Source organism: Aquarana catesbeiana, linkage group LG05 (genome assembly GCF_042186555.1).
Source record: "Aquarana catesbeiana isolate 2022-GZ linkage group LG05, ASM4218655v1, whole genome shotgun sequence".
Classification (NCBI taxonomy): domain Eukaryota; kingdom Metazoa; phylum Chordata; class Amphibia; order Anura; family Ranidae; genus Aquarana; species Aquarana catesbeiana.
This window is the reverse complement of record NC_133328.1, coordinates 298,440,513-298,460,465: the sequence shown is the minus strand read 5'-3', so window position 1 is coordinate 298,460,465 and position 19,953 is coordinate 298,440,513. Positions and strand designations below refer to the sequence as shown.

General features: G+C 43.6%; 1 protein-coding gene across 1 annotated transcript in view; it reads left to right on the top strand.

Annotated features, from left to right (window-relative positions):
- The window catches only part of MOCOS (molybdenum cofactor sulfurase), a 1,002,829-nt gene that overhangs the window by 359,234 nt on the left and 623,642 nt on the right, over positions 1 to 19,953 (top strand). Inside the window, exon 5 of the mRNA XM_073630796.1 lies at positions 5,263 to 5,339. Within this exon, the coding sequence (XP_073486897.1) occupies positions 5,263 to 5,339 (77 nt within the window). The remainder of the gene's footprint in view (positions 1 to 5,262; positions 5,340 to 19,953) is intronic.

The window sequence follows — 19,953 nt, the reverse complement described above, 5'->3', positions numbered from 1 at the left end:
AGTCATTATATTTGTTAAATAAAGTAGGCTGCTACGGCCTTTGTTACCCCAAGAGTACGGTGTGGTCTCGGTTACTGAATACGGTTAGAAGGGGGGTAGTAGTTCATGGGAGTTAAACACATCTGTTATACAACAGTCATGTGTTTTCATAGTACAATAAGGAACAGCTTACAAAGGCAGCTGCAAAAGCACAGCATTCAATACTGATGTTACAATCCTAGTTATACAGTATGTTTTTCAATGAATTAGGAGATCACAAATAAGGGTAAAAAGAATTGTTTTACAAGATACAACAGCATGCACAGTATACAGTGCCCTGAAAAAAGTATTCATATCCCTTGAAATTTTCCACATTTTGTCATGTTACAACCAAAAACATAAATGTATTTTATTGGGATTTTATGTGATAGACCAACAAAAAGTGGCACATAATTGTGAAGTGGAAGAAAAATGATAAATGTTTTTCCAAATTTTTTACAAATAAATATCTTAAAAGTGTGGCGTGCATTTGTATTCAAACCCCTTTACTCTGATGCCCCTAACTAAAATCTAGTGAAACCAATTTCCCTCAGAGGCCACCTAATTCGTAAATTCTGGAGGAGCTGCAGAGATCCACAGCTCAGGTGGGAGAATCTGTCCACAGGACAACTACTGGTCGCGCACTCCACAAATCTGGCAAGTGGCAAGAAGAAAGCCATTGTTGAAAAAAGCCATAACAAATCCCCTTTGCAGTTTGCGAGAAGCCATGTGGGAGATACAGCAAACATGTGGATGAAGGTGCCCTGGTCAGATGAAACGAAAATGTAACTTTTTGGCCTAAAAGCAAAACGCTATGCGTGGCAAAAAAACTAACACTGCACATCGCCCTGACCACACCACATGCTAAAAAATGGTTGTGGCAGCATCATGTTGTGGGGATGCTTTTCTTCAGCTGGGACAGGGAAGCTGGTCAGAGTTGATGGGAAGATGGATGGAGCCAAATACAGGGCAATCTTATGCCCTGTACTCACCGGTTTTGCTGTCGCAATAAACTCTGAAGGTTTTTACAACGAAATTCCGACTGAATTCCGCTCAAGCTGTCTTGCATACACACGGTCACACCAAATTCCGACTGTCTAGAAAACGGGAGTTCAATAGCCAGTAGCCAATAGCTTCCGTCTCGTACTTGCTTCAGAGCATGTGTCGTTTTTGGTGCGTCGGAACAGCATACAGACGAGCGTTTTTTCTGATAGTAATTTGTTCCGTCTGAAAAATATATAACATGTTCTCTATCTAAGTCCGTCAGAATTTTTGACAGAAAAAGTCCGATGGGGCATACGCACGGTTGGAATATACGATGACAAGCTCCCATCGGACTCTATCTGTCGGAAATTCCGCTCGTGTGTACGCGGTATTAGAAGAAAACCTGTTAGAGTCTGCAAAAGACTTGAGACTGGGGTGGAGGTTCACCTTCCAGCAGGACAACAACCCTAAACATACAGCCAGAGCTAGAATGGAATGGTTTAGGTCAAAACATATTCATGTGTTAGAATGGCCCCATGTATGTCAAGACCTAAATCCAACTGAGAATCTATGGCAAGACTTGAAAATTGCTGTTCACAGACGCTCTCCATCCAATCTGACAGAGCTTGAGCTATTTTGCAAAGAAGAATGGGCAAAAATTTAACTCTCTAGATGTGCAAAGCTGGTAGAGACATGCCCAAAAAGACTTGCAGCTGTAATTGGAGGAAACGTATTGACTACAAAGGTTCTACAAAGTATTGACTCAGGGGGGCTGAATACAAATTGTCAGAAAAGCATACACCTGCTGGTGGCACTGTGGCTCCCAGATCTATAGGCTGCAGTTCCAGTGTCCACCAGCCGGTGTCTCTCAGCAGTCACAATCTGACATCATCTCCTGCAATTTGTTATCACCTGATGCTGATTGCAGGAAGTGTATTTAAACCTTGTGCATGCTATTCCTCACTGCCTTAGTATTTTCTCCATGTGCCCCTGACCTGTTCCTGAATCCTGCATCTTGTTTCCTGATCCTGGACCCTGATCCCGACCCTGCAGCCTGATCCCTTCCTACCTGCTTACTCAGTCTCCTGGTACCCTCTCCCTGTTCTGTCTTATTCACAGCTCCCTCTGCTTGATCTCCCATGTATGACCCTGGCTCTGTTATGATTACGATCTGTTTATCCCATTGCTGGTTGTGTTACACTGTTTGCTATATTGGAGTTGCGTTTCCTTTGTGTTATTAACTTATCTTTTAATAAATTATATTATTTTACACTTACCTGTGCTTGGTAATTTCTGTGGCAGTTCACACATTTCTGGTCACACTGGTTCCTGACACAAATGGACGCCACACTTTGTAAAATATTTTGAAAACCATTTATCACTTTCCTTCCACTTCACAATTATGCCACTTTGTGTTGGTCTATCACATAAAATCCCAATAAAAGAAAATTTTTTGGTTGTAACTTGACAAATTGTGGAAAATTTCAAGGGGTATGAATACTGTTTTAAGACACTGTATATTTTTTAACTCTGCATTCATATTTTGATTGACTTAAAGTAGCCCTTAAAGTTATAGGATAGCTGAACCCCTAACATACAGTCAGGTCCATAAATATTGGGACATCAACACAATTCTAATCTTTTTGGCTCTATACACCACCACAATGGATTTGAAATGAAACTAACAAGATGTGCTTTATCTGAAGACTTTCAGCTTTAATTTGAGGGTATTTACATCCAAATCAGGTGAACGGTGTAGGAATTACAACAGTTTGTATATGTGCCTCCCACTTTTTAAGGGACCAAAAGTAATGGGACAATTGGCTGCTCAGCTGTTCCATGGCCAGGTGTGTGTTATTTGCTCATTATCCCATTTACAAGGAGCAGATAAAAGGTCTAGAGTTCATTTCAAGTGTGCTATTTGCATTTGGAATCTGTTGCTGTCAACTCTCAATATAAGATCCAAAGAGTTGTCACTATTGGTGAAGCAAGCCATCATTAGGCCGAAAAAACAAAACAAACCCATCAGAGAGATAGCAAAAACATTAGGTGTGGCCAAATCAACTGTTGGAACATCTTTAAAAAGAAAGAATGCACCGGTGAGCTCAGCAACACCAAAAGACCCGCAAGACCACATAAAACAACTGTGGTGGATGACCAAACAATTCTTTCCCTGGTGCAGAAAACACCCTTCACAACAGCTGGCCAGATCAAGAACACTCTCCAGGAGTTAGGTGTATGTGTGTCAAAGTCAACAATCAAGAGAAGACTGAATACTCACTGAGTATTCAGAGTGAATACAGTGGGCATGTATGGCTGCCAATGGAACTGGTTCTCTTGTATTTATTGATGATGTGACTGCTGACAAAAGCAGCAGGATGAATTCTGAAGTGTTTCGGGCAATATTATCTGCTCATATTCAGCAAAATGCTTCAGAACTCATTGGACTGCGCTTCACAGTGCAGATGGACAATGACCCGAAGCATACTGCAAAAGCAACCAAAGCGTTTTTTAAGGGAAAGAAGTGGAATGTTATGCAATGGCCAAGTCAATCACCTGACCTGAATCCGATTGAGCATGCGTTTCACTTGCTTAAGACACAGCTAAAGGGAAAATGCCCCAAGAACAAACAGGAACTGAAGACAGTTGCAGTAGAGGCCTGGCAGAGCATCACCAGGGATGAAACCCAGCATCTGATGATGTCTATGCGTTCCAGACTTCAGGCTGTAATTGACTGCAAAGGATTTGCAACCAAGTATTAAAAAGTGAAAGTTTGATGGATGATTGTTTATCTGTCCCATTACTTTTGGTCCCTTAAAATTGGGAGGCACATGTACAAACTGTTGTAATTCCTACACCATTCACCTGATTTGGATGTAAATACCCTAAAATTAAAGCTGAAAGTCTGCAGTTAAAGCACATCTTGTTCATTTCATTTCAAATTCATTGCGGTGGTGTATAGAGCCAAAAAGATTAGAATTGTATCGATGTCCCAATATTTATGGACCTGACTGTACTTAAAAATGTGATCCCTGATAGTTGCTTTGTGTGCTGCTCAAGCTTGCAGATATGGGGTATGTATAGACTTCTCCGCCTCCACTGCAGGGAGTGTTGGCAAGGGACAGAGCCCATCCCAACTCTTCATTGTAGCTCAAGGAAGAAGGAGAAAATTCCTGATGCCGCACATCCATGCAGTGCTGTGATGGTGCCAAGAGTGAAAACCTCATCCTGGACTCCAACCAAGCCACGTCTCCAACACATTTCACTCCGCCCCCAGAATTTTATCATGGGAGTGGAGATCTCATGCGTAATGGGAGTATTTAAACATCATCAGCAATCACTCTATATATGTATTTTTTTACTCCAAAGAACTACTATACATTGTGGCGCACTACAGAGTAAGCACATTGCCTACCTTATGGGGTGCCATTCAAAATGAATGGCACAGCAACTCACCTCACTGTAGATTTTGAATTATCACAATGCATAGGTGTGAAGCCATCAAAGTTTTTTTTTTTTTTTTTTTTAGCTTAATCCCTTACCGCCTGCTCCCACTGGCTCTTTAAGGGGTTCAGCATTACCTGTCCTTCCCAATCATGTGACCAGTATGATTGGCTGCCATAGTGGTCACAAGATTTGGAGCCCATTTAACTGACATCCAATGTAAATAATGATGAAGCTGTCGTGACAGCTTGGTCATAGTGCTGGGGGTGGCTTTCCAGCACAAAACCATGAAGTTGGCCATTCACATGGAGCTTACCACGGTTTCTGCACATTTGTGTATGGGGCAACAGGGTACAGTGTTTGTGCACTAATAATGATTTTAGATGGTTTTTTTTATAGATTTGATAAACATTTTCTCAACTATAGTAGGACGGAAAAAATCAGTAACACCATCTTTTGTCTCTGCAGTCCCTGTGCTTTCAGATCTTTTGCAACCTTTCAGAGCTGTAATGGAAAAACAGTGGCAAAAGTGGGAGGCTGGGCGTAGCAGAGAAAGAACGTAGAGAATGACCATTGTACTACATTAATAGATGTTGGTACCTTAAATAGTCAAAAGAAAGTTTTAAAGCATTTTTCCAATACTTACAGTCACGCACCTTATGATTTACAGAATATAGCAGGGTAAAAACAATGCTTTTCCCAAACATAAAGTAGACTATATATATCCATTTATATTATGAATACTTAATTATTTATATCGAGCCACCTCATGACCATGTTGCTTAAAATGTGAATTATTTGTATGTTGTCTTTCAGATTTGAAGATGGCACGGTCTCATTTCTGGATATAATAGCAGTGAAACATTGTCTTGACACCCTGCATACACTAACTGGTAAGTCTGAAAGACATGAAACTTAAAACACAGATGTGATGCAAATGGAAGAAAAATGATTGAAATCATATAAACTGATTTACACCATATAAAAATCTACTAAACTTAACCTATAAAATTCTTATAATAGATGATTTTATATATAATCCAAAGGTAACTATTGTGTGAAATAAAGTGTGAAATCAGTACTTTTTAATTAAATGTATATTTAATATTTATTTTTCATCAATTGAATTAAAGTTCATCTCTACCTGATTTGTACCCCATTTTTAAAAGGCAAAAGAACGTTCAGTTTTTCTCCAGCCAGAGGCTAGTGACTTTAAACAGCAAAAAATGGGACTTTGCATTAATTTCCATATAAACATTTCAGGCTTTTGTCCAAGATTTGCACCAGAATGTTGGGGAGCTCATCCTAGTTTTGCACTAAACTGTTGGAGCTCTCGTCCAAGGTTTACGCCAAAAACAAAACAGCATCAAACAGCTCGGTAGGAACAGCACCTCAATGACCCCATGTTTTAGCAAATGGCCTGCACTCAGTGTCAGTACAAGTTCCTTGAGCACCCAGGTGAAAATGCCTCCCCCCCAATAAGCTGTGAACTAGTTCAACAGGATAGGTTGCAAGTTCTACCTTTTTTGCAATCCCCTCCTATTAAAGGTGTCTGCATCTTCTACCTACCCCTTGGCCCAACCCTGCCCTCACTCTATTTAATTCTCATTCCTTACTTTACACCCCCCTCCACAACATTTATCATCTGCATTGGCTGCATTACCTACAGCCTGAATTAATAGGGAGGAAAGTCTGATGAAGGGGTTGAGAGACTTTTCTTACTGCAGCATCATGCGGGGAAAAGGGCCAACATTGGGTCACACTAATTAGAGGCAAGTGTAGGCTCGGGCCACAGCCTAGGTCCCCTAACCCCACCTTCCAACACCAGCAGCATCACTGACCAGGCAGGTGTCTGATGGAGTGGAATTAAAAAATGCCCTATGCCCATTTTAATGGCAGTTAGTTATAAATTCTCTGTCCTAGCTGATTGAGTAGACCTCCTTCTGTTAGTTTATGGCCTGTGCTGAATCACAGTGACAGGTACCCAGCTGCCATTATTTTGGCTATCCCTGCTCTCCAACATCTTTTCAAAGGTAATATCTTTGTGTCCCTAGACCACATTGGTAGCAGCTGAGTCTACATTACCATAGACACAACAAACGAGAGCAGGGATGTTACATCTCCTTCATAGGCTACTGGGCATATATTTTGGTGCTTGGAAACAATGCAGGATGGGTCACACTGCTAGAACTGGTGGTACCAAACCATATAGTGCACCATGCTTTTTTGCAGCTGGTATCCTTTGGGGACAGGAGCCACATGGGACAGGAGATTCCAGCTGTTCCCTTGAGGGACAGGCTGAGAGGTGTCTGACCCCCCCCCGCCAGCTTATGCCAGGCAAGGTCATGTGTGACATTGGCACCAGTCTGCTGGTTTCTCTTCAGCAGGGAGTGCATGCACATATGTTTCCTGGCACATGTGCTGAACCTGGTGGTGCAGCATTTCCTGGTAAGGTACCTTTGCTTCCAGGATATCCTGCGGCAGAGAGAAGAGCCTGCAACTATTTTTTGTGCTCATGCCCAGCAAATGTTTGCCTGGAAAAAATGCAGCGGCAACGCAAGTTGCATCCCTAAAATGAGACAGCAGAAGACTGGCCACAGTCCCAAGAGTAGCCTTAGATTCACACTTGTTCCTGAAATAAAACAAAGTTGCCTATTCAGTGCAGCACACCACTGCACACTTCTTCCTATTCTATCATTTGTAAAAGCTGAAATTATATTTATTTAAATTGGTGGCTTTATTCCACTGCATTGGAGGCATGGCTGCAGTAGAAAACCAAAGGGCATAGGCAAGTTGGCTTTGATTGTGCCATTTGTTCCTGACACAGGCAAAACTGCCCTTTGCATGCTGGCCTTTCTTAAAGTTGAAATGTATTAAATGTGTCTTATTCAATGAGCAAGAAGGGGCAGAAAGATAATCTTTGATAACGCTGAAGGCCAAATCCTGGTCCAGACCCATTATTTTCCCTCTTGTCAACAGTAGTTTTTGTTATTTATTTGGAACATTATTCCAAGATTGGTATTTGTTTGTCATTTTCAATTTTTATCTTTTTTTGTTTTTTTCTTTGTTATTGTAAGGCTGTGCCTGCCCTGGTCAAGCAAGAACAATGGGCAGGGATGGCAAGGCTATAAGTGGGAAGGCTGACCGCAGGTCAGCCTGAATTTGTAGGAGTCAAGCTGTATTTTAACCCATCCTCTAGCCTCTATTTCCTGTCAACGTTTCTTTTGTGGACGGTCGATAGGCTTCATTTCCGGGCGACTTGCTGACGTCACTTCTGGGTGTTCGGATCAACATGGAGGTCGTGCGGTTGCAGCAGACGTTGCTTCTTCCCACTTTCTCACTCAGGGTTACAGGTATCAGGTGGGGGGACTGCGGCCAGGTAAGGGGCCGCAGTATCTTGGTGTGCCATTGGGGGGGCTGGGGGGGCAGAGCAAGGTCCGCTCCACATGGCATCAGGGGGGAGGGGTGGGTACTGTTGAGGGTTCCTCTGTTGGTGGGTGGTTTGTGGCATCGGAATGTCACACACCTTGTTTCCATGAGGGATGGTGTCATCCGACGCACGCTTCTCCTACTGTGACTGTCTTAGACAGGTAGGGAGAGGACACTGGGTATTCATGTGAAGTTGGTCAGTTGGAGGTTTGTGTCATTCTTGGCCACAGGTGGTTGTGGTGTCCCCTTCTCTGTCACACTGGCCATCGGTGGTGCCTGGTACGATGGCCATGTTGCTGGTGCGGGGTTCTCTGCTGGACCCTGGCACCTCGGCAGGTTTTTGGGCTCAGGGAGGGCTGGTGCGCATTAGTGGGCATCTGGGGGAGAAGGGCTGTATCAAGTCCAGCGGCTTTCTTCCAGTGAGAGGTGACCAGTTCTTACACACTCCTTTGGTTTTTGTTGAGCGTTTATTTCTTCTGGGCATCGGTTAAATCATCAGGGCAGCTCTGTGTTACCATCTGGTTTTACTAGTACCGGGACGAGCACTGCTATCAGGGCACGACTCAGGAGCGGCCCACATCTGGCCACGGGATACCTGGGGGTAGGTAAGCTAGGGTACCTCCCAGTACTCGGCACCCAGGCACCCCACACACCTAGCATGGTTCGGGGGTCGCATGTGCACGCACTACATCTGGATCATCCCCATCCAAGCTCACACCATCTACAACTTCTCCTTGTTCATCTGTGCTTTCGAAAAAAAAAAAAAAATCATATCCTCACACCTCAAACAGATCCACATTTCTTGTGTGTTCGCGTTAGAGCATATGCTTCCCCACAGTGACGGACGCATGGGTGTTAGGGGGAGGCAGGATACTGGCGTGGTTTGGTATGGGTCATTGGTGGTTGTTGTGTTGTTGTGTTGATAGAGCCTTATTGGGTCACAGTGTCTAGGTCCACATGACATGGGTGTCCTTGCAGCATGGGTTTATACTTATCAGGTCCTCAGCGCATGGCCCGTTGCCGCAGTTATTGGTCAGTTAATTAAGCCTCAGTTTAGCATGTGGGATTTTGGGGCAACGCGGCCTACCACCTTGTTCCTACTGTCGGCCTGGCTCGCATCCTGCTACTTCACTGGGGAGTAGCTAGTAAGGGCACCTGCCAGTTGTACCTAGGCATCTCACAGGTTGGTTGGCAGGGGTCACATAGTGCACGTCTTATCTGGACCTCCTCCGCTCAGGTCACTCACTGTGTCCACTACTCCACTAGTTATGCGATGGTTCATTACGATGATGATTTTGTGTTCAAACCTGATTTTGACAGTCCATGCATCATTCGGGTGGTAGCTTTGTTCAGCTCAGGTAGGTGTTGTTTGTTTCACCTTATGTCGGTTGCTAAGCTCATACATATCACGTGATCAATTCTTCATGTTTTAGGCCTTACGGAGTTCTACCACTGCAAGGTCACCCATGATGTTTATGGGTGCTAACGGATTGAGATGTTTGTTTTTAATTGGCTTGTGCGGTGGCAAGTCTCCTCATCAGTTTCTCATACGGTTACGTTTTCATGCATCATAACATTTCACCACTCATATAGTTGCCTGACACGTCTTCAGGTTTTCCTTAGGCCTGAGCTACGTTTTAATTTGTCTGCCATGCTTCAGGTTGCTCGGCCCCTGTATTTAAGGGGGTTGACATGTTTTCAGTCCTACTCATACGTTGTATTTCAGGGTTGGCCTCGGTCACCAGGTGCAGGCCTTAAAGGATAACAGAGGAAATCTAGGTCGAAGGTAAGTTATGGTTGCTTTTGATGTACTATTCAGATATCAGTACTTTTGGTTCACCGCTTACCGGTGTCTAGTTGCCACTTCCATACTTGGTACATGTTTTGCCTTCACGTTTTAGGTCACGGTTTCACCGCTGCAGTATTACCTATCACATTATAGGTAACAGCGGGTTGAGGTGATCATTTCTAATTGGCTTGTGCGGTGGCAAGTCTCCTCACCCGTTTCTCACACAGTAGATGTTAGACTGTTTTCTAATGTTGTATGTAATAAAGTCCCTTGCGCTATCACAGTGAATAAAATAAAATAGATAAATAAATAATAAATCTGTACAAACGAATCTAACAAATTGCAGCTGGATCTAAAGTGTATACAGTGCACTTAAAATGAGTGAGGATAAATCCTAATCCTGTGCAAACAAGCAGTCCTATGCAGAGATATAGGCTGTTCATACAAATATATGAATGGACAATCTTAATACTGTGCAAAGAAGCAATACTGTGCGAAAAAACAATACTGTGCAAAAAAACAACAATACTGTGCAAAAAGCAATCCTGTGCAAAGAAATTTCTACATAGTGCACATATCCAATTTTGTGTAAATATTCAGTATGATGACCAGTACTGAACACACTATAATATATCTAATTGAGTCCCAGATCAACTATAAAAATGATTGGACCATTAATCGACTAGTCCATTAAACATTAAATGGTTGAAAAAGAACTAAAGTGAAGAAAGTGCTTCAAACAGGGTCTTCAATCAATGATCTCCCATGTGGAATCTTCAAGTGCAACCCGGAGAGAAGAGAAGAAATAGACGCAGGGTCGTCATGACTAAGGGAGGAACAGGTCTGGGAAGGGTTAAATAATTAAGTAAGTTAGTGGGGTAGGGGTGTAGCTTACTTTATTGGAGCATCAAGGGTCAGGTGGTCAGGGTGGAGCTGCAGAGGGGGTTTTGGTAAGTGCAAAGGCTGATGGGTAATCACTCTGGAAAGTTTCCTTGACTGAAGAGTTCCCTCTCTCCCGCCCTACATTCTGGTTAGGAGGTGGTATGGGGGGGGGGGGGGAACAATTGGGATGTTTAAAAAAAAAAAAGTATACAAAAAATGAATAAATATAAATCTAAAAAAAAAAAATGAAAGAGGGGCTTTTAATCTTTTGCATTTGTCACAGCAGCTGGCGGGTCAGAGGGTCTTTGGGGGGTCAAGAATTAAACAGATTGTAGAAGTATTGGGGCCCATACAGGGTGTGGTGCTCCCACCTTGGTTGGTTGTTGGTGGTTCTCCCAGGACCTAGGTCCCATGGGGCAAAGTAAAATTTGGAAGTCGCAACGTCTTCGAGCCGGCTGGGGCACAGCTGAGGACATAGTTGAACAACAATCAAAATGGGATTTAAGGACACCCAAAGACCCCCTCCTGGTGTTAAATTGTTCTGTTTGTTGTTATTAATTTGTTTAATAAAAGGGCTGTTGTGGCCATTTAAAACCATGTCACGCAGCGTTGTGTTGTTATTATAAGTTAAAGACCGTAAGTTGACGAATCCTATAGTCATGTGCATCACTCAGTGCTTTCTAGACTCTTACCTCAATGTAGATGGTACTAGGCTCTTTCAAATCAATATGGTTGAGGAACCTCCCAGGGTCCACTAATAGTGGATGGTGTTTCTCCTATTGCTGTGTTTCAACTGAGTGCTTCCAATGTGTCAGCGCAGCACGGATGTTCACATACAACAGGCATATGTATGGGATGGAAAAGAGACACCCATAGCGCAGTACGTATAAACACACCAATTTGGGCACTTACAACAATGAAATGTTAAAACAGCAGAGCTGCAAATTTAGCGGCGTTACAGATGCCTCTTACATCACTTTCAGTCTTGGGGTGCCCGATCACTCTTTATGCATTATGACACATCGCGTGTCTTAATCAGCTCCTGATGTAGAAATTTCTTTGCACAGGATTGCTTTTTGCACAGTATTGTTTTTTCGCACAGTATTGCTTCTTTGCACAGTATTGCTTCTTTGCACAGGATTAAGATTGTCCATTCATATATTTGTATGAACAGCCTATATCTCTGCATAGGATTGCTTGTTTGCACAGGATTAGGATTGTCTATTCCTTGCACACTACTACACAGTAAATTATTTCACACGTAACTGCACAGTCACTATTTTGACATAGTAGCATTTGCACAGAAGATTCTTTCTCTGCTGATGTTAGCTCATTTCATTCTACTACTTTTCAGTTTCGCTGATCATTATTTATCCTCACTCTGTTTTCTAATGTTGTTGTCGTTGCACTACTCACCACATTTAAACTGACATGCCTTCAGGTTCCGTAGGCCTGAGTTTACGTTTTTAAATTGGCCTGCTTCACCTCAAGTTCACCTTGGCCTCTGTAATTCATATGGTGAACACTTTCTTTCACCAGGTTCATTGTCATCGCATACATGGTACATGATCATAGCCTCACACTGCAGGTATTACGGCAACAGTCCACTGCAGGTTTACCTATCACATCTATAGGTGATAACGGATTGAGATGATCGTTTCTAATTGGCTTGTGCGGTGGCAAGTTTACTCATCCATTTCTCATACGACTTACGTTTCATACGCCATGACATCTCACTACTCATATCAGTTGCCTGACACGTCTTCAGGTTTCAAAAGCCTGAGTTTATGTTTTTAATTTGCCTGATACCCCTCAGGTAACTCGGCCTTGGTAGTTCTTGAGACAGACATGATTTCAGTCCTGCACAATGTATTCTTTGTCATTAACCACGATCACTGATGGGAGGTTGTAGAAAAAAAAAAAAAAGTAAAGAGATGTTCCTTTCCTTAGAATAAGTTGTGATACATTAGGTTATAACTCTTGCTTATGACAGTTTGTTCTCGGTTGCATAGGTCATGTCACAGCAGCAGATATCGAAGACTTTGCCTCCATCCCTCCCTTCACCAGCCAGGGGTTTGGAACAGGTTAGCACACCCTCCTTAAAGAACCTGGACCGTCCCGAGACTCATGGTGGAACTGTGATGCAGGGTAGTTAGTATCCGGCTTCAGCTCGCAAAGCGGAACTACTAAGATTATTATTCTCCTGTACTTCAGGCTCTCATGCTGAGCAGGTTACCCCATGGACTGTTGCCTCGTCCTTTTCACAGATTCACGCCACCCTGAGCTTACTGGCAACCTCCTGTCAGGAGTTGCGGGCCAGGGTTGAGGCTTTGGAGAGCCATCCAAGTCTGGCCCCGGTGGATCCTGCCATTCCAGGCACATCAGCAGGTTCCAGGACCCCCCTTGGTACCAAGCCCCGGGCCTTTAGCTTTATGTAAAAGCTCAACTGCTCCCTCCATTCCTCGGCTCACTTCATACCTATATATATATATATATATATATATATATATATATATATATATATAATATTTCAGACGGGAAAGACGTTAATGTGGCGTCCATCTCAATTGACAATGTAGCTGACAAGTCGTACGCTTGCAGTGACGTTTCTGTTGTAAAGACCAGGGGCCACAGGCTCAACCATAAGCTTTCCGTCCCAGAGTTTTATCTGGCCCTGACTCAGACTTTCAGGTCAAGTTAGATTCTATGGCTCTATCTGACTTGTGTATGTGGGAAGAGTTCCTGAAACACTGGAATGAGTTCGCCATGTTCATCCTTGCAGAGTCAGTTTTTCTACTGAAGGTTTTGAGTGATGCAGCAACCACTAAAGGCTATGCGGCTATTTTTTGGCACTTACTGGCAGCTGGGCCATGACCAGACGAGATCTTGGATATTCCAGGGTTTGCAGAGATATTAACTTTATTTGAGATTTACCCCATAGTGTCAGCAGTGCAGGCTTGGGGTCACTTTGGGATATATGAAACAGTGATTTTTTTCCATGGATAATTAGGCTACCTCAGAATTGTTTAACAAGGCAGATCCAGGTCTTCACACAGTATATCTTTTATACGTAGGCTGATTTGGCTGTCCCTTCAGTTTCATTTCCACATTCACTGTAGGTTCATCTGTGGTGTAGAACATACAGCAGCGGATGTTCAGTCTCCTTGAACTACCCTCTATTTTCCGACAGACAGATCCCAGACTCAGACACCTGTTTCACACTGTCCCCACTTTTCTCGCTGCTAACAAAGGACTAGATTCCAACTGGGCCGGTGCAGCAGTCTTGATCATTGTCAGTTAACGCCAAGCAGGCTTATGACACGGCCTGGAATACCTTCCAGGCGTTCTAGTCTAGGTATCCTAGGTGTGATTGCCACAACATTCTATATCTACTTGCGTTTGTTGCTTTCTGCCACTCATAGCTCAAGCTATCCTACAGTACTATAAAGACATATCTAGTAGGTGTCCAGCATTGTTACCCTTGCGGTAGGTACCCTAATAGGCCATACATTTTTGCAGCACATCCCATCTAGGCCATTTTTTTTTTTAATCAGAAAAAGAGATTTTATTGTGTCACAGGTGCAGTTATACAATAAACAAAGATCACATTCAGAAGGAAACCTTTTACATATACAGTGAGAGCTAAGGTGTAACAATTCCATATATCACGGAGCACAGTAGTAATATCCATATCTTTAATATAAATTTTATTATCCTGCTTACACATGGTGAATGGACCCTTTGAATGATTGACACAAAAAAAAGATATAGATACACAAACGATGTATGTAAACGAATTACCTTCCAACGGGAAGGCAAACAACCTAACAAAAGAAAGAGAAGTGTGTATTACCATGACAATGATCCGTAGGTCTTTAACAGGCATTTTTATTAGCTGTCCAGTGAGATGAAGGGACAAATGACCGTACATGCGGCCATGATCAAGCCAGAAGGCCCTTAGTTGCAGACTGCAAGAATGACTGTCGCCATAGATCTAGAGGCACAGAGATTACATCTGGAGCAGGCGTCCCAGCACCAGTTGGGATGGCGCTAGACCTGGAATGTCTAGCCATTGCTGCCATATTCTATACAATTTGTTATGAGCTTTTCTATGTTGATATGTTAACTTTTCCTTAATGAGAATGGTATTTACCTGTTCAATCCACTGTGTCGTTGTTGAAATACGCGGTGATAACCACAGGCAAGCAATCTGTTTGCGTGCAATATACAGCAATCTAAGTTGGAGGAGTAAACAATTCCTCATCTACCGCACCCAGCAAGCAAGTCACTGGATGCAACGGAACAGTGGTTTGATAAAGAGACGATATAATATCGGTCACATTTTTCCAATATCTAAAAAGTTTTGGGCAACGCCACAGCAAATGTACTAGGTCCCCATTAGCTCCCTCAGATTTGGGGCACAGAGGTGAATCCCTCCTACCCCATCTGTGAAGCAGCACCTGAGTGCAGTAGGTTCTATGCAAGATGAACAACTGAGAGTCAGTATGACTGAGATGATGGGCATGGATTGTAGGCAAAGCTCCCAATCCTCACCCCCTATCTCTCCCAGGTCTTGTTCCCATCTCTGTCTACATGATAGTCTAGCTGCGTCCTGTGTCCTTGAGGAGAGAGTAAGGTATATGTGTAGAACGTGGCGAAGTTGGAGGTATCTATAAAATTGCTGTTTTGGTAGGTCAAACTCTCTTTGCAAGTCCATAAAGGACTTCAGTATAGTCTGACTGTAAATTTGGTTAATGTATTTGATGCCCAAGGCCTCCCATGACTGGAATCTCTCTAATTTGCACAGTTCTGTATAACAGGAGTTACACCATAAGGGGGTAAATGCCATGAAACCCAACACACCCAAACTGAGTTTAATAGGGGCCCAAAGCTTATTGAGTAGGAATATAGTTGGCAAAAGGGGAGAGTACTGATGCAGACCGGCCTCAAGATGAGAAACCGCAGGGGTATTTAGTGTGTCAAAGAATAGTAATTTACGGGTTGGGTCCACCCCCACCCCAAACCCCAAATTGTGGTTGCAAGGCCAAGAAGTAGAGTCTCATGTTTGGTACCGGCAACCCCCCCTGGTCCTTGCTGTATTGAAGTGTGGACAATTTAATTTTAGCAACCTTTTTTTTCCAGATAAGACTCCTGAAGAGGGTGTCAATGCGTACAAACCATCTTCGGGAAACCCACTGAGGGGAATTGTGAAGTAGATACAGAAGCTGGGGTGCCCATACCATCTTTTTAAGATTGGCTCTCCCGGTGACTGAGATTGGGAGCTTGCACCAAGCATTGCATTTAGCCTGTAGTTTAGTAATGATGGGAGGTAAATAAAGAGTTAAGTACTTGGAAGATTCCTTAGTTTCTAGTACCCCTAAGTAACTAAAGGAGGGTACAATCTGTAGAGACTGGGCACAGGCAGGTAGGGGGCTGACCACTTCATCTAGAGGTAGAAGGGCTGACTTACTCCCAATTTATTGAGAAGCCAGAAAAGATGCCAAACTGAGTTATTAGGAACATAACGTTCTGCAATAAGGTGGTAGTGTCTCCTAAGTACAGGAGGGTACCGTCTGCATATAAAGAGACTTTGTCCTCCACAGGCCCTCTTATAAAACCTGCTATTAACGCGCTAGGTTCCAGGGCTAAAGTGAACAACAGGGGCAAAAAACGGACACCCCTGTCTTGTGCCTCTGTGAAGACAGAAAGTCAGTGAGGTCCCCATTAATGCGTAACCTAGCTGTGGGATTTGTATATAGCAGCTGGACCCATTTAATAAAATCTTCCACCAGTCCGAAGCATTTCAGGACCTCTCATAGGTATGGCCACTCAATGCTGTTGAACGCTTTAGCAGTGTCAAGGGACAGCACCGCCCTATTGCCAGGGTTGTCGACCGGGATCTGCAAGTTGAGGAATAAATGCCTGATATTCAGAGCTGTTGATCTGAAGGAAATGAAACCTGATTGGTCTTGGTGAATCAGTTTTTGAATAACTGATGTGTTATGAGTAGCTAACACTCTGGCCAAAAATGTTATGTCTGTTGTTAGTAAGGAGATCAGTCTATAGGAGTCTGGGAGAAGAGGGTCCTTACTTGGATTAAGTATAAGAATAATAGTAGCTTCAGACATTGACTGAGGCAGTTGGCCAGTTGCCAAGGCCTCCGTCAATGTCCGCTGTAATTGAGGCACCAGAGATTCAGAGTATTTTTTGTAGACCTCTGCAGGTAGTCCATCCACCCCTGAAGATTTACCTGGGGGGAGAAGGCTAGTGCCTCCAGTAACTCATCAGTGGTGAAGGGGGGCATTTAACATATCCCTGTCAGACTGGGAAAGCTTCGGCAGTTTGCACCCCAATAAGAAGTCCTGAATGGCTATGGGAGTAGAGGAAAACTTAGAGGAATACAATTCTGAATAAAAGGCCAAAAGGGTCTGCAAAATATCGGAGTGGGAACTCACTACTGCCCCTGAAATGTCACGAACAGCAGAGATGGAGGAGCCTCTGTTGGACTTCGCCATCATGGCCAAAATATGTCCAGTGTTCTCCCCTTCCTCAAAGAATTTTTATTGTAGGAAGAAACATTTGTTTTCAGCTTTCGTGAGAGTCATTTGCTTGGCCATATTTTGTGCCTTGAGCCATCTCCTCTCAGTTTGGTCTGTGGGATTAACAATAAACACTGACTCTGCCTCTGTAACATCCTACAGCACAGCCAGCTCCCAAGCCTTGGTCTTCACCGAGGGGATTGATTTAATAAACTGGCCCCGGAGAAAAGCCTTAAGAGCATCCCAGAACACCCCAGGGGATGTTGTATGTCTATTAATATTAATAAAATCTGTTATGGCGGAAGTGACTGGGTCAGGAGTAGGGAACAAGGAGGGCTAAAACTGATTTATTTTCCAATACGTTTACGAGGGACTAAGGTAGTTATTTGTGCCCAGTATGGAGAGTGACCAGAGATCGTCCTCGGTTCATACTGGGCTTCCGCGATGAGGGAGAGCATTTCCTCGTTACAAAGACCAAGATCAATCCTAGAAAGGCCCCTGTGCGAGGATGATTGACAAGAGTAAGTTCGACTAAGAGGATTTTTTATCTGCCATACATCCATGTAGTCCCATCTCCGCTAGAAGATTAGCAAATGGTGTCGGTCCCCCAGCCGGGGTCTGACGGGAGTGAGCCTGCGTAAATTTGTCTAGCTCAAAGTCTAGGTAGTTATTGAAGTCTCCCACAATGAGAGCTGGAACATTAGGGTGACTGGCCAAGAAGCTCATCAAAATCTTGGGGACTTCTGCGAAGAAGGAAGGGGGTATGTACACATTAGCTAGAATACAATCCAACCCATCTAATATATCGCCCATTTTTGTCTACTACTGAAAGTGTGCATGAAAAAGGGATCCCCTGAGGGATTAATATGCTCACCCCCCTAGAGAATGATGAATACGTGGAGTAAAACTGTTGGCCGAACACACGTGCAGTGAACTGTTCAGTCTTTTCTGCAAGCATGTGTGTTTCCTGCAGACAGAGTACAGATGCACACAGGCGTTTAGCCACGTGAGTTACAGCCAACCTTTTCACTCTATTTCCTAGGCCTCTTGCATTCCAACTAAGGACTATGTAAGATCTAGCCATTGTGTATCTGCAAACAGAAGACTTCTGACATTGACACTGGATCAGCTATTCTCTGTGGCAATGCCCCTCCTGGGCTAAAGGCAACAAACAGACCAACAGGGCCTTAACAGATAATAACTGTAGAGTTCTTTGTCCCCATGGGACCTTGGAAACTGGGGGGACAGGGGCACTGGCCAGATTGCCAGGGCATCTCACACACTGAGGTGTCACAACATGCAGCACCATTTGTGAAAGATTTCACCCCTCTCTCAGGGCAGCCGCCTTGCCAATATCAGAACTGAAGTGGACATCCGTGAAAAGAAGAAGATTATGGATAGCAGCCTCACGGCTTTTCAAACAGATTGCTTGCGGTTCGCAGTTTCCTCCCAGAGGGAGCGTTCATCTCTGTCCAGCCATCGCGACACCAGTTGTGGTTTTTCAAAAAAATTGACCTAATCTCTGGCCAACACACGCAGTCGCATTGGGGATAACATGGAGTATTGCATGTTGAGGGTCCTCAAGCGTTTCTTTACCTCGTTAAATTGTGCTCTCTGCCTCTGAACTTCGGCAGAGAAATTGGGGAACAGTGAGATTTTGGAGTTAGCCAATGTCAGAGCGTCCCCCAGAGACCTGGCTTTTGAGAGAATCACATCACGATCCTTGTAGTTGAGCAGTTTAAATAGGATGGGACATGATGGGTTGCCTGGCAGCAGCGGTCTTATGGGTACTCCGTGCGCCCGCTCAATGCTAAACATGGGAGAAAAGGCGTCTTTGCCGTATATTTGAAGGAGCCACTGTTCAATAGATTGCACCGGGTTCTTCCCTTCTGTTTTTTCTGGTATACCTTTGGCCCGGACATTATTTCTCTGCATCCAATTTTCCATGTCGTCTATGTGGGTGGCCTGTTTAGCGACAGTAACCGTATTACCCTAAACGTGTTATGTCAAATGGGCATGACTTCTTCAGTAAGGGGCCTTACTGTTACTTACTGTTAAAGGCCAATTACTGAAGAAGTCAAGCCCATTTCACATAACGCGTATAGGGGGAAGAGTCACAGTGGTGGTCATCCCGTGAGCATCTTGCTGTTTTATACATCCTGAGCCCGCACTGCTTAAGTGCTTCATTTGTGAGTAACGTTTTAATGTGTTATTTGATAAAATAAACCTTTTGGTATACAGAGAGCACTAGATTTAGCTTTTTTATTCCTATGTTCACTGGATCCATTTGAGGGATTATCCCACTGGTTGGTAGCCAGGCAATCAGCCTTTGGCTGTACGGATGAAATAGGAGCTTCACGCCCGGCTGATCCTTTTGTATCCCTGAGAGAGAATCTGCTAATTTTGACCTACTGGTGAAACAGGGGTCAGAATTTGAGGTGAGCGGCTGGGACACTGAGGTGGAGGAGAGCACCAGCACTTTAGAATTATTTGCACTGATTGGTGTATTTTCATTTGGAAGATATTGAGGACTGCTATGGACTTTATATCACATTGAATTTTCATGTCACTATTTGTGTTATTAATTGAATGTTTTCTATTTCTATATGTATTATCCCAACATAGGGAACACATTTGGGGGGGGGGGGGGTTGAATAATTGATTGTGCACCTTGTTTCTTGCTATTTTTTGCAAGTTGATCACTTATTCTTGTGAGCATTAACATTCAGCAATTTCAGTTTGTTATTTAGGCAGCGCAGCACTGTTTTGTTATTTATTTGGATACACAGAGCTGCTGCTCAGCTCAGGTGCTCCCATAGCAAGCTGCTTGGTGTAGGGGCAATCAACAGGAGGGAGGGGCCAAGAGCT